Raw genomic sequence first — 18,595 nt, 5'->3', positions numbered from 1 at the left:
CTAGTTCCAGGACGTTTTCATCACTCCCCCTAAACCATCATACCCGTTACTAGTCACTCCCTGTTCCCTCTTTCCCCAGGCCCTGGAAGCCACTCATCTAATTTCTCTATGGATTTGTCTAGTCTGAAAAATTTGTATAAATAGAATCATACAAAATATGACTCTTTGCGCCTGGCTCATTTCACATTAGAATAACATTTTCAAGGTTCATTCATGTTGTAGTCTCAGTAGTGTTCTATTATACGAATATACTAAACTTTGTATATTCATTCTTCTCTCTTTGTATATTTGGGATGTTTCTGCTTTTTTCACTATTGTGAATGATGCTTCTATGAACATTCATATACAAGATTTTATGTGGACATATGTGTTACTTCTCTAGGGTGTATACCTAGGAGTGAAATTGCTAGGTCTTGTAGTTACCCCATGTTTAATCCTTTGAGGATTAGCTTTCATTTATTCATCTTGAAAATGGAGAAAACTATGTTTTATAGAGGGTCAGGTAGTCAGATCCTCTGGGGTCACAGGAATATTATTTATAATGAAGGATATATTTTGAAAAGATGCAGGGACCTGGTGTAGAAGTAGACAGACCTTATTAGTCACATGGGGAGTCTTAGAGTCACAGGGGTCTCTAGTGTCATGATAAAGACCCTGAGTATGAAATGTGGGTCAGGTTATTGGAAGTTGCAGTCTGTGCACTTCCACTTTCTAGATAAACTTACTTTCCTAGAGTGCAAAATGGCTATAATAGATAATCCACTTACTTCACAGTGTTGTGGTGATGATAAATGAAATAATACATGTAGTGGAAGCATTTTGTATATTGTCAAATCCTGTACAAGTGATTGTTGTGAAGATAGTATAATTATATCTACTTAATTTTGTAATACACGTCAAAGTCATTCAAGACAGACCATAAGTAAACTTTTGTATTTCTTCAACTTAGATTTTATCCAAAAAGCATAGGGACTCCCAGACAGACAGATGTATTATAAACAAAATATTTGTATGTGATATAAACCATCCTCCTTCTCCCTGCCACATCCCTGCCTATCCCTACCCTCCAGTCCAAAACAAGTAGGGTTCCACTACTCTCCAGCCATTGGTGTGGCTTTCCCATAGGGCTGTTTTAAAAATATGACAGTTAGCAAAGTCTACGGAGGGTCATCCTTAGGTCCTAGTTGTCGTTGCTGATTTTATCTTGGAGATATGTCTTTTATGCTCACTGGTCTCCTCTTTCTCTTCCTGCACACAAGGCAACCAGAGCATTCAATCTGAACAGCTCGACTCCCGCTACCTTTTAGGGCTCTGCCATGAGAGAGTTGGTGGGATGCTCTGAGATTCTTCAAGAAGTGACAGCTCTCTCATTGGTGCTGCCTTTGATAATATTGTTTCTATGAGAAAATAGGTTTCAAACTAGAACCTCAGGATAGCTAAGGACCTTAAAAGCTCTCCAGTACTAACTCCTAGCTAATGTGTGAAGATGACAGACAGGGAGGCCTGGAGTGCTGCAGTCCATGGGGTCTCAAAGAGTCGCACACAACCAAGCGACTGAACTGAACTGAACTGAACTGAATGTGTGAAGATTTTAACAATATCCCCAAAAAGTGGTTCTTAAGTTTCAGTTGATTCCTTTTTTGTGGCAGAAAATTTACTATCTCTCATAATGTTATGCTAAGTAAATATTTGATGTATGAATGTATGGATGCTGCTGCTGCTGCTAAGTCACTTCAGTCGTGTCTGACTCTGTGTGACCCCATAGACAGCACCCACCAGGTTCCCCCATCCCTGGGATTCTCCAGGCAAGAACACTGGAGTGGGTTGCCATTTCCTTCTCCAAGGCATGAAAGTGAAAAGTGAAAGTGAAGTCACTCAGTCGTGTCCAATTCTTAGTGACCCCATGGACTGCAGCCTACCAGGCTCCTCCGTCCACGGGATTCTCCAGGCAAGAGTACTGGAGTTGGGTGCCATTGCCTTCTCCGGAATGTATGGATGGAGGGTGGCAATAAGTTCATTACATCCAACTCTACTAGAGAATTTATTCTTATATCTAATTGAAAGCTGCATTCAATTCCTAGTTTCATTCCATCTAAATAGTTTTTTTTTAAATAATGAATTTTCACAAAGAACATTAAAATATTTGAACATACAATAAAACAATAGGACATGCAAAGAACAAGAAAACATTTGTCCATGTATCCCATATCTAAATTTTAACATATATTATTTTTGCTAACATGGTACAGATATAATTGCAACACTCTTAATAACCTACATGGATCCCATCTCCTGATTTTTTTTCCTACAGTTAATTACTGTTAAGTATTTTTCTTGAAGTCACACAATTAGAAAATTGCAGAACTGAGATGTGAACCCAGATGTCCTTGGTTTGAAAGCCGTTGCTCTTTCCACAATTCTGTGTTTCCTTACCTAGATAGGTATATATACTAGTGATAACATTTATCACCAGTTTGTAAGTGGACAGCATTGATAACATATCAAGGGTTACTTGAAAACTATTCTCCTGTCACTCTGCTTACCATATTAACTTATTTAAGAATTTTTTTGTTTTCATGAAATGTTAAGACATGAATTATCACAGGTATCGAATTAGTGGAGTTTAAGTTGCAGGACTTCCCTTGTGACTCAGACGGTAAAGCGTCTGTTTACAATGTGGGAGACCTGGGTTCGATTCCTGGGTCAGGAAGATTCCCTGGAGAAGGAAATGGCAACCCACTCTAGTACTCTTGCCTAGAAAATCCCATGGATGGAGGAGCCTGGTGCAGGCTACAGTCCTTGGGGTCACAAAGAGTCAGACATGACTGAGCGACTTCACTTTCTTTCTTAAGTTGCAGAAGTTTTATTATGTTTGAAAAGAATGTGCCAATTAAGATGATTAATCATTTTTAGTGAAGTGGAACTATATTTTTAGGAGAGGGATTGCTAAGACATTAATATGTCTTCAAGCATTTCCATTATAAGAACTGTCTGGGGGGTCTGAATATGATTAAGCGAATGCGAGGCTGAGTTTTTTTTTTAAAAAGGCTGACTTGACAGTTGGTTATGTTAATGGGGCATGACATACAACAGCTGGGTTGTAATCTCCTACTATTGTTGGCATTGATTGAGTTCTTAGTAAAGTCTTATTTCTAGTCTGGTCTAATACATTAAGAAGCGGTGGGAAGGAGAAATTAAGAAAAGAGCAGGGGAAAGCCATTAATGTTTGGAAAACATATTTTGAGATAAGAGTAAAGATTTTTGATGTACTGTGTACAAAAGGAAGAACAAAGACAGAGGCACTGCCCCTTGTTCAAGAACCTGCATGTGTTTGTTTCCTTAGCAGGGCAGAGCTTATCCAGAGGTCTGAGAGGCCCTGATTGAGAAAGTCTAATGTGCAGCCCAGGTGTGTTTTTTGTTTGTTAAAGCCACAAAACACAAACCAGTAAAATAAAGCATAAACAATAAGCAAATAAACAGTCTTCCTAGTAAGAGGTTCCTGGCCCTCTGGCCCTGCCTTCCTCCTCACCCTTTGTTCAAAGTGAGAGCCAGGATCTGCCTAAAGGAACAAAGTTGCACTCCTCATCCTGACTTTCCATATCTTTCTGAAATGGTTCTTTACGTCCCATCTTCTCTGTCCCTCACACAGGACAGCCTGTGCCCCTGTTTCAGTCCATTTGGTCATCTGCACCACGGCTTATGTTCCACCCACCTGGAGTGCCTTGCATTCTCCCTCTAGTCTGTACAAACTTGATTCATCCTTTAAGGAGAGCTAAAATGTCATTTCTCTCTGGAACTTTCTCCAGTAGCCTCTTCTTCCTAATTTCTGTAGTTTTTACTATTTGTATAGTTTATACTATCCTTTAATTGTTATTTGTCCTATGTTATATTATTCTCCATTTTTTCAGAACACTTGTTCACACTTCAGATTCTGCATTATGTATTAAAATTAGCCTGTTAGAATAATTTATTTTACTTATAAAATTACCTTTAGCTATGTCCTTCATCCTACAAGAACTGCAGAATCTTGTACACACATTACATTCTATTAGGATTAAATTCAGTGAGGTCAAAGTCAGCAGGTTAGTTATGCAACCATTCTTTTATTCAACAAGTATTTTTTGAGCACCTACTATGTGCCAGGCACTATTCTGGGTACAGACAACATAGAAGTGAACAAAACAGGCCCAAATCCTGGCTTGCTCATGGAGTTTGCATGCTAGTGGGAGAGACAGACAAGAAAGAAAATAAGTAAATACAATATTTTAGAAGATGATAATGCTATGGGATTAAAAAAAAAAAGTGAAGGAGATAATGGAGGGCTGGGGTGAGGCATAGGGTGAGTTGCAATTTTAAACAGGGTGGTCACCCCATTGAGGAAGTGACATTTGATCCGACACTTGAAGAGAGTGAGGAAGAGAATCATGCAGATAACTAAAGAAAGCATGCCATTCAGAAGGATCAATTAGCTGAAAGACCCTGAGAGGGAGGGGGTATTTTGGTATTTTTGGTATTTTTGAGAAACAGCAAAGAGAAACCATGTGGCTGGAGGAGGGTATGTAGGGGGAGAGTAGCAAGGAAGAAAAGTAAAAGGGCGGGAGAGGGGCGCCAGATTACTCAGGGCCTTGGGCCTTATGGGCTAATGAACGGATTTAGCCTTTCAGTCTTAGATAGGAAGCCACTGGTGGTTTCCAGCAGAGGAGTAATCTGATATCTTAAAAGGCTCACTGTGGCTGCTCTGCTAAGTATCACTGCTATTAGGGGAGGAAGGGTGGGAGCAGGAAGACCAGTTAAAGGACTATTCAAATAGCTTAGGGGAGGGACTTCCCTGGTGTCCAGTGGCTAAGACTCTGGGCTCCCAATGCAGGGGACCCGCATTCAATCCCTGTCCAGGGAACTAGATACCACGTGCCACAATTAATGATTCTGCATGCCACGACTGAGACCCAGGGCAGTCAAATAAATAAATAAAAGCACTTTAAAAAAATTAGCTTAAGGGAAAGATCACAATATCTTGGGCCAGAGTGGCAAAGGTACCAGCGGCAGTGGTGGTGGATAGATTCTCTATATGTATTGAAAGTAGAATTAGGCAGATTTATAGACAGATGAGATGATGTATATGAAGAAGAGTCAAGAATAACAAAGTTTGGGGCCCAAACAACTCTAAATATGGGTGATTACAAACTGAAATGTGATCCAAAAAGGAAGAAACATATGTGCTGGGAAAAATCAGGAATTTAGCTTTATATATCATGACTGTGAGATATCTGGATTCAACTGGAGATTTCTACTAGGAAGTTAGATATAGATTGGAATTCAGGAGAAAGATCAAGATGGGCATATAAACTTAGAAATTTTAGTAAATAAAACATCACTTTTCTAGTCATCATTCTAGCAGATGTAGTTTCTTTGGAACCATTAAAACCAACTTTTCTATATTATTGGAGAATGAGAATAATGTAAGCAAGCTAGCCCATATTAAACAGGTCAAATCAGCAAAAAAGAAATATATATGCAATCCTTATCTGTTCATTGAAGTGAAGAAAAAAGTTGCTCAGTCATGTCCAACTCATTGTGACCCCATGGACTATATAGTTCATGGAATTCTCTAGGCCAGAATACTGGAGTGGATAGCCTTTCCCTTCTCCAGGGGATCTTTCCAACACTAGGGATTGAACCCAGGTCTCCTGCATTGCAGGAGGATTCTTTACCAGCTGAGCCACAAGGGAAGCCCAAGAATACTGGAGTGGGTAGCCTATCTCTTCTCCAGCAGATCTTTCTGACCCAGGAATCAAACCAGGGTCTCCTGCATTGCAGGTGGATTCTTTACCAACTGAGCTACCAGGGAAGCCCTACTGAACAAACATTTAGGGAGGCCTTGCCAGCCCTCAAGACACTCTAGTCTGATTGAGGTGATTGTATACTGTAGCAGAGTGGGATGAATGAACTGGAGAGGTCTTCTTGGCAATTGTGGGAGCTGATAGAATGTAGAAAGACATTTTAGTCATTGACCCTTGGGCAGTTTACAGACTATTGGGTTGGTCAAAAGTTCATTGGGGTTTTTCTGTAAGATGTTATGGAAAATCCTGAATGAATTTTTTTGCTAACCCAATAGTTAGACAGACACATGAAAAGTTAAAAGCTCTAAAATGTATAAATAAACCTGCAGAACAGTAGAAAAGCAATACCATGAGGCAGCATATGAGCACTTGCCAAATGTTAATATTTGTCTTAGGTGCCCAAGAGGAAAGTTTTTCCAATCTGGCTAGCAGGGAAGACTTTGAGGGAAATATGAACTTGAAAAAAGGACTTGAAATGAGACTCAAGCTATCTTGAGAGGGCGTGATGGTTTCTCTTTTATGCTAGGAGTGATGAGATGCCTGTGAAGGGGTTTTAAGTAAGACTTAAGTTTTGACAATAATGTTTTCAAAATAATGGAGTTTTTGTAGCTGTAATAAGAGATGGCTGGATGAATTCTGGCAGAGAGGATAGATAACTGTTGCAAAAGTTTTTGCTTTTGTGGATTGTTGTGGGAATGGCAGATTCAAGTTGAACTAACTAGCAAAGAGTTGGTTTCCTATGTAGGGCTAGATCTTGGGTGAGACAGCTTGGTTTGGGATTTGGGGACTGTTTGGGAGGCAAAAATGATAGCCCTAAAAGTGGACAAAATCTCTAAGGGAGAAAATGTGAAAAGAAAAAAATCAGAAGGCTAAGGACTACTTGTCATTTAAGCAGTAGCGTTAAAGAGCCAGGAATTTAAACACACACACACACACACACACACACACACACACACACACACACACACACACAGAGAAGAGGCTAGAGAGATAGGAAAAGAACAAGGGATCACAGAGTTCAAGAGGAAATAGGGTTAATGTGAGGAAAGAAATACCAAGGTTGGATAAGAACACCTGTATTCATATTCGATTTTACTTTCTATAAAGCTTCTATTTAATTATCTTACATGATGAAAGAATCCAAGTAGACATCAAACACATGACTAAACACTTATCTAGAATCTGGTATCTGGTTCCCCTGTGCAAAATGGGGTCTTCCCTCATGGCTCAGGCAGTAAAGTATCCTCCTGCAATGCAGGAGATGTGAGTTCGATCCCTGGATCAGGAAGATCCTCCGAAGAAGGGAATGTCAACCCACTCCAATATTCTTGCCTGGAGAATCCCAAGGACAGAGGAGCCTGGCAAGTTACAGTTCATGGGGTCACAAAGAATCAGACATGACTGAGTGACTAAGCATGCATGCACATTCAAAATGGAGGTAATAATGACTAGGTTATTCCTCTAGAAGCTTAGTACAGGAAAATGCCTTAAAATCACCTGGTTTCAACTACTTCATTTTATAAAGGAGGACAGTTAGGCCTCTGGAGAGTGTACTCCCAAGGTCATATAGTTATTTAGTAACAGAGCTGGGACCAGAAAAAGGATCTTTTTGAGTTTTAACTTAGACTTTTCTTTTCCTCACTGTCTCTACCTAAGCCTAGATGACATTCATTTATTCTAAAACCACCAATTTAATGAAAATAGCTAAATGCATTTTAAATGTGCATTTTTAAAAAATGAAGACTATATTGTTTTAAGTTACCAGTGGTCTAGGTAAGAAATGTGTTGTCTACTTATCATTCAGATCTGTTCAAGAGAAAATGCTCAGTCATGTCCATCTCTCTGTGACCCCATGGACTTCAGCCTGCCAGTCATCTCTGTCCATGGGATTTCCCAGGCAAGAATACTGGAGTGGGTTGCCATTTCCTCCTCCAGGATTTGAGAGAATGCTCAGTTCTAATTGTGCCTCCTGAGTCCACTTTATTCACTCAAATGTTTTTTATCTTTCAAAGCAGATTGTAAGTGCAACTTCTAGTCGAAGCTTTATTTCTCTCACCATCCCAGTTAAAATGAATCACTCTTCCTTCTGGGTTCCCATAGATTCAGTATTTTTTAAAGCTTCAGGACAAAATTTATTAGTAGGTCTTGAAATCAATTCAATGGGTCACTCTCAAAAAGAGAAATGGAATAGAAAATATCAGAGTGCATCCATCCCACAGAGTGCTGGTTAACATTACTTTGGGGAATTTGTACTTCAGGGGTGTGTGTGTGTGTGTGTGTGTGTGTGTGTGTGTGCATGCACTGGATTTCAGTATGAAGTGTAAAAAGTTTAATGTTCGACTCCTTGTAACTCTGTGGACTGTAGCACCCCAGGCCCCTCTGTCCCTGGGATTCTTAAGGCAACAGTACTGGAGTAGGTTGCCATGACATCTTCCAGAGGATTAACCCACGTCTTTTACATCTGCTGCATTGGCAGTTGGATTCTTTATCACTCACGCCACCTGGGAAGCTCAAAACATATGCATCTATATCTGTATGGCCACCTATCTCTTGGAAGGTTGGGACTGTCTTCATCTTTGTATCCCTCCTGCTCAACATATCACCTGCTGTGTACAAAGGGGATGTTGATTGGAATTATTATGTATAAAGAATTAGAACGAAGAGCAGGTAGTGTGGAGAGGAAATGACTACTTGAATTAAGTATAAACTTTTTGCTTTCTTTACTTTGAATGTTAATATTAAGTTGTTGTTTTTTTTTTTTTCACGATAGTATTATTGCAACCAAGAACCTGAATTTGGTATCTGTGCTGTGGAGTTGTCTCCCGGTCACCTTCAATGTCCCGTGTGGTGTGGTATAAATAATACTTCCTGCTAATGTTGCAGCTGTCATTCAAGGATCTTAAATTGCTTTAGGAGCAGGATCTGGTGATGAGTGCCTGGCTCCACTTGGCAGGTGCTGGAGTTAAGAACTAGTGACTGGGTGAAATCTCTGGGCTCCAGTCTGACGCCTCTCTTCATCACCTCCCACCCTCTTTTTTAACCTCATCCCTTAGAGGGAGTAGCCTTTGACCCTGCCTCTTTGAGCTGGTGTAGCTAGTAGAGTTTGCAAAGATTTCACTGAACTGGAAGAATGGCCCTTGCTTTGGAGGTAGCTCAGGTGTGTAGACTTCGCAGTGGTAGGTCAGTGGTAAAGAACCTGCCTGCCAGTGCAGGAAACACAGGTTTGATCCCTGGGTTGGAGAGATCTCCTGGAGAAGGAAATAGCAACCCATTCCAGTATCCTTGCCTAGGAAATCGCATGGACAGAAGAGACACTGGGTCGCAGAGAGTCAGACATGACTGAGCACGCATAGGCGTGTACACACACATGCACACACGCAGGTGTAGGGGGAGGTGAGCAGGATAAGAAAGGCCATTTCTCTAACTGCCTCAGGGCTTGAAAGGTCCAGGGAGAAAACCTGGGAAGGAACTGATTAGAGGTGAGCTTCTGGATATCAAAGGAAATTAGAAACCCCTCTGATGAGTCCTTCTTGAAGATTTGCACCTGATAGGAAGGGGATATTCCATATGTGGTCACCATTCTGTGGGCCATTTTGTATACTTGCAATCCCACCATCACCTTGAATTACTCCCCTTCCCCATTTCCTGGGAGCTTCTGGGGGGTCAGCCCCCCTCTCTTTTAGGAGAAACTGTTAACTGCTTAATTTGGGCCTGGGAGACTCTGCAAGAGTTGAGAGCCGAGTCCTAGCTAGGAGTCAGGTTACACCACTTGTGTTTGAGTTCACGCAGCATGTTCCTCTGTCAGGGATTCCGCAAATATCTCCCGAGGTAAAAAAGGAAAGCGGGCGCGCTCCAGCACCCAGAGCAGCGAGCCCAGGCCCAAGCGCGGGAGGCAGCCAGCCGCCAGGGCCATGTCGCCGTAGCCTCGCAGTGTGGCCGCCGGCTCGCTTCATGCCGCGGTGCAGCTGCACCACGTTCCTGGGCTGAGGGGGGCGACCGGGCACGTGCTCCTCCCCATGGGTTGCCCACCATGTCTAATGGATATCGCACTCTGTCCCAGCACCTCAATGACCTGAAGAAGGAGAACTTCAGCCTCAAGCTGCGCATCTACTTCCTGGAGGAGCGCATGCAGCAGAAGTATGAGGCCAGCCGGGAGGACATCTACAAGCGGGTGAGTGCTGGGGGGGCTGCCACTCCGCTGGGGTGGCGGCGAGGCGGGGGGGTGGCCAGTGAGGACACCTCAAGATGCTGAGTTGTTCCTATGTTCCTCCTCGTGCTGTGCGAAGTAGCGACGGAGGCGGTTCCGGCCGGCTCTGGTCACCTTCACACCGCGTGACCTTGGACAAGCCCATTTCGCCCCTTTTACTTCCTACTCTCCTACTCTGTAAAAATAGGGAGTGGGATTAAATCAGAGGCTCCCACAGTCTGGTGTGGAACTGTGGAGAGCAATCACCTTGGGAGCTGCTTTATAAGTGTAGCTACATTCCTGACTCACTCCAGGGATTCTGATTTAGTAAGCGAGGGGGAACTTAGAAATCAGCATTGTTAAACACCCCCTGGAGGAGACTGAAGCTGGTAGTTTTTAAGTCCCATGCTCTGCTTAGAGCAGGGAGCCCTCTAGTTCTGTCTGGCACGTGGGGGCAGGAAATGATGCCATGGAGGAAAGGGCAGGGATGGAGGATATTTCTCTTCCTTGAGAAATCCATGATTTGTTTTGGAAGATGATTATTCAGATGAGCTTCTAGAACAGAATGTTAGGCATTTTCATCTTTCAGAATAGTTCACCTTAGAATGAAGAAAGGGTATTGATGGAATGAACAGCCTGTTGGCCTTGGGTGGGGTGGGAGAAGGAATGGCAGCTTCCCTGGAAGGGAGGGCCATCTTAATTGATGGGTGAATATTATCATTATCTGTGTGTGCCCTGTCCTGTTGAGAAGAAGGTTGGGATGCATTACAGGCTGCTAGATAATGCTCTGGATCAGAGGAATAACTGGTGTCGATGAGACCCAAACCACTCTTTGGTAAATTCAACTATTATGAGCAACTAAATCTGAGGCATTTAGCCCTATTTTCTGTCTTTCCTGGATTTCTATGTTTTAACCTGAATTTTCCTGAAATTGATCTGACTCATCTTTCATCTTTTATGTGGGTATACAGTGAGGTGGGCTTCCCTAGTGGCTCAGCTGGTAAAGAATCCGCCCTCAGTGCAGGAGACCTGAGTTAGGAAGACCCTCTGTAGAAGGGAAAGGCTACCCCACTCCAGTATTCTGGCCTGGAGAAATCCATGGACTATATAATCCGTAGGGTCGAAAAAAATCGGACACAACTAAGCGACTTTCACTTTCATGAGTGTGCCTCAGTGGAACTGCCAGTGGTTGAGGAGGATATTGCCAAGTGAGGGTTGGTAACAGAAAGAGGAAGAAGGGGAGCATGAGTGACAGTATTTGCCTTGGAGTAGGAATAGTGAATAAATTTGCTCACTGTGCAGAGAAAGGAAAATTTTCCTACTAACTGTCTTTAAAGAAAGGCAGAAGGAAGGGACAATTTTTTTAGATAATTTGAGAGAGAGGATTTTTTTTAGCTTGAATCAAGTGACTGCTTGAGTCATTTCATCTCATTTAGTCTCACCCTCTGCTCTGCAGTGGCTAAGGAGACAGTCTTCAGGGAAACTTTGGGTCCGTGTGAGAGGACACCATTGCTCTCCTGGAGAAGTGTGATTATGACAATTATAGGGACTCGTTGGGTGGTCCAATGGTTAGGACTCTGTGCTTCCGATGCAGGAGGCGAGGGTCCCATCCCTGGTTGGGGAACTAATATCCCACAAACCATGTGGTGCAACAACAACAACAAAAAAATGATTATAGAAGCTGCACAGGAGCATGGTCTGGGGGTAAGAGATTGTTGTCACATGCAGAGGTGACAACCCTTTTGTTAGACTCTAGTGTTGCCATGAGGCTTCCCAGGTGGTGCTAGTGGTAAAGAATCTGCCTGCCAATTAAGGAAATGTAAGAGACGTGGGTTTGATCCCTGGATGGGGAAGATCCCCTGGAAGAGGGCATGGCAACCCACTTCAGTATTCTTGCCTGGAGAATCCCATGGACAGAGGAGCCTGGTGGACTACAATCCATAGGGTCACAAAGAACTGGACACGACTGAAGCAACTTAACATGCTTGTACACAATGGCATGAGTCCCACTCAGGTGGTAAAAATGGCCATATCTCTTTTTGGTCATAAAAGCAGAGTAATCAGGCAGCTACTGGCCTCATATAGTTTGGGGAATCTTAAACCATGTGGGGTCACAAAGGGACAGACACAGTTGAATGTGAAACACTTGCATGGGAATATCTGAGGTTGAGATTAAAAGGACCAAACTGCTCCATTTTTAAATGTCATAATAACTATTACTACTAGTAGGCTTTAATCTCTGAGCCACCAGGGAAGCCCAGTAGGCATTATAGCTACTGTCTACTTGAGTATTCTGTACTCCCTCCTTTCACTTCTCATCATACCTTTATTCCATTAACTTGTCAGATCAGTCATCCCATTTTGCTGTGATGATTTGGGAAGCACCAACAGCTTAGGTTAACATGCCCTTATTTGGGAAGCAGAACATATGAAACCTTTATCAATCATTAATGTCATAGTTGAAATTAGTTTATCACACTTTGAAGTGATGAGGGATTGATAGAATTCAGGGCAGTTCCACTTTGACAGAAGGATAAAGGATTAGAAAACCAGAAATCAGGAACCCTGAGCAACCAGAGACCTGGGTGAGTCACTTAGCCTTTCTGAGCCTCTTCCAGTTCCTGCAGAACTGGCATTAAGAGTAATGCACAGCACCATCGGCACTGAAGATTATCTGTTGAGAGTATGAATACATAGCCACCATAATGATTAAATAAGAAGACATATCAAAGCACTTTATAAACTTCATCACATTATACATATATGAGAGGGCAGTAGTTGTATGCCTACTAGTAGTAATAGTTATTATGATATTTAAAAATGAAGCAGTTTGGTTCTTTTAATTTCACCCTCAGATATTCCCATGCATATGTTTCACATTTAACTGTGTTAGTCCCTTTGTGTCCCCACAAGGTTAGGGGACACATGAATTAGCAGCCATGCTGGCAGAGACAAGGAGAGTGATATGTGATGCGTCACATGGTAAGTCAGGTAGTTCAGATAAGAATTTAGAGCCCTGTTCTGTGGCTAAACTTAGCTTGATTTTTCTTTAATGCTGAAAGGACTCTTCTTTAAATACAGTAAAAGCATTAAATCATACTCAACTAAGTCTGCATTAACTTGGGTGTTGTATGCATGGTTCTCTTAAAGAAAACTAGTATTTGTGAAACAAGAAAGAAAATTCTCTTGTGAATAGGAATTATTTTATCATTTTACATATATTTTACTATGGCAAACTTTTGTTGAGTTAGTTGTACTGAAGAGTAAAAAATACTGTCTTAGAGACAAGCAAGCATTTCACCATGGTGACTATAGGGAATGGAAATGTGAGAAACTTTCAGAGAAAAGGACTAGAGAGAGGGTTCTGTCTTTCTCTTTCCAAGTGGCAAGTCCTCCTTTATGTAGCTAATTGAGGGAGAGACTAAAGTAGATATTCACAATTCTTAACTGTAAAGGAAGCTACAAGGCTGTTTAATTTTAAGAGAAGTTGTAAGAGTGAGTTATTATAAAAACCTAAAGGTATCAACTTCAAAGCAAGTAAATGTAAAAGGAGTTAAGGGTTTCTCTCTTTCAAGCTGTTCAGAGAATTAAGAAATAAAATAGTATTAAATTATACATAAGCATTGGTTCTGTGAGACTGGCTACTGTTTGTTGAGTGTTTAAGTTAAACTACCTTTAAGCTTCAACTTTTGTAAATGACTAGACACACAGGTGGAGGCTGTGTACCCTCAGCACAGAACAACGGGGGCATGCACCTACATGATTAGGTGCCACCGCCCCCTCTTGGTAGCGTATATTAATTGTAGGTTCAGAGTGTGGGGTAGACCATCTCTAAAGCACAGAAGGGAGAGATCATTGCAGTACACAGAGCTCCTGATTCTGGAGCAAAGTCAAGTCAGAAAACTGAAAGTGGTCTACAGCTGAGCATGGCCCACTCCCAGGGAGACTGGCTTGTTAGCATTTCTGAACTGCAGCTGCTCTGGTAAGTAATTTCTGGGCGGCAACTTGGCGAACTTCCTCGTTGTTGTTGATTATCTAATCCTGCATCTTCTCATGATAGCCAAGTGTACCACCGCTAGAAATATGCCCAACCCTGGAATTTATGAAATCCACTGCTGTGTGGTAAACACCCAATCCCCAAACAGCACACTAAAACCACCATCCGCTGTGTTTTGCCACATGATGACTACTTACTTGTTAAGCTTGTTTGAATTTATTATTATTCAAGGTCGTTTTTAAAAAGACTTAAGGTTCCATTCTAAGAATGGAATTTAAAATCTGACAAGGTCAGATCCTGTTGCTTAAGCAACAGGAGAAATTGAATGTTATCATCCTGGACCAAATAGAGTCTGTGTTGAATATGACATAATTGATGTTGGAAGTTAAAGTGGTTTTGGCCTTTAGGATAGGAGTTGAAAGAGTTATGTTCTCTTGTTTTGTGCCCTTTAAACTGCCTGACTTCTTTGAGCCGTGGTTTCTCTTCTTTTGAGACTGGATATTTTTCCTGAGAATACTTTGATGTTTATATAGCTTATTTCTGCAGCTAGGTTTTTAAAATGGCCCACTAACTTTACTTGCCTACCAAATTTTTATCACCCCTGCTATTCTGCTGTCACTGGGTGCAGTTGCTAAGAGTTAGGAACAAGACAGACTTGAGATGAAATCTTGGTTCTACCACTGGTTACCTGGTACCAGAATTTATCTTTGCTGAAGTGGGTGTTGTAATAATTTCTATCTTAAAGGGTCTGAAGGAGGATCATATGAGCCTATTAGTTGTAATCAGCACAGTGCCTATCACATGGTAGTAAGCCGTCATATAATTTTTGCCGCTGCGGTGACAAACTGAGAGATGGCCAAATTATCCAGGTCAGTCCAATTACTGAACATGTTCAATTTGGACGATTTTTTATTCCGAATCAGTTTCTTCATCCTCAGTAGTGGACTTGGGACCGTTTGTCTCAATTCTTCATTTTAGTTTGCCCATGTATAAATAACATAATGTAATCCAAGTGTCTTTTTTTTTTTTAAGTATTGACTCATTTTATTTTATTAAAAAATTTTTTTTTTATTAGTTGGAGGCTAATAACTTCACAGCATTTCAGTGGCTTTTGTCATACATTGACATGAATCAGTCATAGAGTTACACTTATTCCCCATTCCGATCCCCCCTCCCACCTCCCTCTCCACCCGATCCCTCTGGGTCCTCCCAGTGCACCAAGCCCAAGCACTTGTCTCATGCATCCCACCTGGGCTGGTGATCTGTTTCACCATAGATAATATACATGCTGTTCTTTCGAAACATCCCACCCTCACCTTCTCCCACAGAGTTCAAAAGTCTGTTCTGTACTTCTGTGTCTCTTTTTCTGTTTTGCATATGGGGTTATCGTTACCATCTTTCTAAATTCCATATACATGTGTTAGTATGCTGTAATGTTCTTTATCTTTCTGGCTTACTTCACTCTGTATAATGGGCTCTAGTTTCATCCATCTCATTAGAACTGATTCAAATGAATTCTTTTTAATGGCTGAGTAATATTCCATGGTGTATCCAAGTGTCTTTATAGCAGCAAAGTTACAGGTACCCTCAAATATGAATGTTTCTTAAAAAAAAAAAAAAACGGTAAATAAGAAAGGCTGAGTTTGTTAAGTTTTTTAATAAAATATTTTATTTAGTCGTAATACAAAGTCCTTTGCTTTCACAGAAACTATTATTATGACTATGATTGGTTATAATTAAAAATTTTTTTATCATCTTTGTTTCATACTTTGTAGCTTGGTCTGGTTCTAAATTCAGCTTATTTAGTGTATTTTTTAAGACCTGTGTTTCTTTTTAACAGAGATATAATTAACATATTGCATTATTTTTAGGTGTACAACATAACAATCCAATATATATACACACACATATATATCATGAGATGATCACCATAGTAAGTCTAGTTCACATCCATCACCCCACATTTGTTGTTACTGTTCAGTCCTCAGTCATTTCCAACTCTTTGTGACCCCATGGACTATAGTACACTGGGCTTCCCTGTCCTTCCCTATCTCCCAGAGTTTGCTCAAACTCATGTCCATTGAGTCAGTGGTGCCATCCAACCATCTCATCCTCTGTCACCCCTTCGCCTCCTGCCCTCAATCTTTCCCCGCATCAGGGTCTTTTCCAGTGAGTTGGCTCTTTGCACCAGGTGGCCAAACTATTGGGGCTTCAGCTTCAGCAACAATCCTTTCAATGACTATTCAGGGTTGATTTCCTTTAGGATTGATTGGTTTGATCTCCTGTCAGTCAGCCCACATAGTGACAATTTTTTTCCTTATATGAGAATTTCAAGATTTACTCTTTTTATTGGATTTCTTTTTGGCTCAATGACTAATTTTCTTTGATCCTAACATGATGTCTTTAGGTTTTGGGAAATGTGATGAGTAACAGTGTATGTGCAGACTTACTATGCTAGGCCCCCAAAAGTTCACTGAAGTCCCAAGAAGCTCCATCAGGCCGTGTAATTTAGGAACCTTGATTTGAACCAATGGAAGGCAATTACAAGAAGACAGGTATCTTTGAGGGATATAAAAAATGTAGGGACAGAAGTTTTAGACTCAGAATACTTGAATTCTGACTCCATCTTTCTCCTACTACATCTCCTTGGCCTGGTCCTTAACTTCATTGAACCTTAGTTTCCTAAGAGGGAGGTATGAATTCCTGTCCTACCCTCCTCCCTATATGTGGAGTTTTTAATGTGTTAGATGTTTGAAAACTGTAAAGCATTATATATTGCTACCCTGCATACCTGGAGAGTGTATTCCTTCTCGGATTACTGTCTAAAGTGACTGTTGCAGCTGCTGTTGCAGAGTGAGTGGTTTTCTTATATTTAACAGAGCTGACTCTGTCTTCTTTTTATAGTTGGATACCTTGTTTAGTCAGCTGCTAAGTTTTTACCCCCTATGTTTTACTTATGTGAACTTTAAGAAATATGTATAGTAAGGAAGTGGGAAAGGTGAATAAAGAGAGAGAAATAAGGGCTACTTTGGCCAAACTAATTTTAAGCATTTCTGTAAAAGTCTGGTATGAACACAGTCTGTGTGTGCTGACTCCTCACTCTGCTTTCTGAGGTTCTTAAACCCTTGCTTGTGATTTCCTCTTCTTTTGGGGAATAGACGTAGGAAGAAAGTAGGGAGACTTCATTCATTAAATAGTTGTAACCAGTATTTGTGTTTTTGGTTAGAATTTTTTAAACTTCACACCCATTAAAATGGCTTTGATAAAAACAAAACAGAGACAGAAAATAGCACATGTTGGTCAGGATGTGGAAAAAGTGGGAACCCTGTGTATAGCTGGTTGGGAATGGAAAATGGTGTCACTACTGTGGAAAACTGTGTGACAGTTTTTCAAAAAATTGGACATAGAATTATTATATGACGCAGCAATTCCAATTCTAGGTATATACCCAAAATAAGTGAAAGTAGGGACTTGAACTGATCTTTGTACATCCACATTCATAGCAGCATCTTTCACATTAGCCAAAAGGTAAAAGCAAGCTAAATATCCATTGACAGATAAATGGATAAACAAAATGTGGTATATACATACCATGGAATATTGCCTAGCCAAGGAAGGAAGCTCTGACATATGATGAACTTAAAGGATGTTATACCAAGTAAAATAAACTAGTCATAAAGGGATAAATATATGATTTTACTTATGTGTAGTACCTAGAGCAGTCAGACTCATAGAGACAAGAGAACGGTAGTTGCCAGGGGCTGTGGGGAGGTAGGGAATTGGGGATTTATTGTTTAATGGATATAAACTCAATTGGAGGAAAAGTTCTGGAGATGGTTAGTTATACAATATTAATGTATTTAATGCCACAGAACTGTATGCTGAAAAATGGTTAAAATGGCAAGTTTTATATTAAGTATATTTTACCAGTAATTTTTTTAAAAGCAACTCTCCCATAGCTGTCACAATTACTTTAAAATTTTGTGAAATCCCTAACAAAAATAACTTCCCCCCCTGTTTTTGCATAACACAGCTCTTCTCATTTTTAAGAGCTCTTAATTAGATGTCATAATACTTACCTATTGGGAAGATAATTTTTTTTCCTTTGAATATTTAAGACTTATTCTTTAAATCACTAGGAAACAAATCTAAAACTAAATTCTGGAGCCTCATTTAATTTTAAACCACTTTCAACTAGCTTCTTAACTATGTCTGTATAATTTATGCTTCTACATGAACTTATCATGAAGTCACTTCTTTTTTCTGTTAGTTATGTATATTCATGTTTACACACTGATAAAAGTAGCATGATATAGTTGAAAAAATAGGCAGAAAAATTCTAAATTCCTATCTCAAATGTTTACTTTGTTTTCATCATCACCTTAGCCATTCATTGACTCATGTCTGTACACATTTGTTTGGTCATTCAACCATCTACTGACTACTATATGCCAGTGCTACAGTGCTAAGTGCTGGTGGAGAAAGTTATCAATAAATGCATAAAAATGCTATAATAAGGGCTACCATAGAGGTATGTACCAATTGTTCTATAATACTAAAGATGACAATTAA

The 18,595-nt window shown here is 40.6% G+C and overlaps 1 protein-coding gene across 15 annotated transcripts in view; it reads left to right on the top strand.

The window, feature by feature from the left end:
• PDE4DIP (phosphodiesterase 4D interacting protein) overlaps positions 1–18,595 on the top strand; it is a 241,574-nt gene that overhangs the window by 79,722 nt on the left and 143,257 nt on the right. For 13 of the 15 annotated variants that reach the window (XM_065905939.1, XM_065905948.1, XM_065905883.1 and 10 more), the window contains exon 4: positions 9,901–10,011. In XM_065905939.1, coding sequence (XP_065762011.1) covers positions 9,901–10,011 — 111 coding nt within the window. Of the gene's footprint in view, positions 1–9,698; positions 10,012–18,595 lie in introns of those variants that run through there. The other 2 variants (XM_065905894.1, XM_065905875.1) reach the window with 1 other exon arrangement.

Source organism: Muntiacus reevesi, chromosome 1, assembly GCF_963930625.1.
Source record: "Muntiacus reevesi chromosome 1, mMunRee1.1, whole genome shotgun sequence".
NCBI classification, from domain to species: domain Eukaryota; kingdom Metazoa; phylum Chordata; class Mammalia; order Artiodactyla; family Cervidae; genus Muntiacus; species Muntiacus reevesi.
The sequence above is the reverse complement of the archived record's forward strand: the minus strand, read 5'-3'. Positions and strand labels throughout refer to the sequence as shown.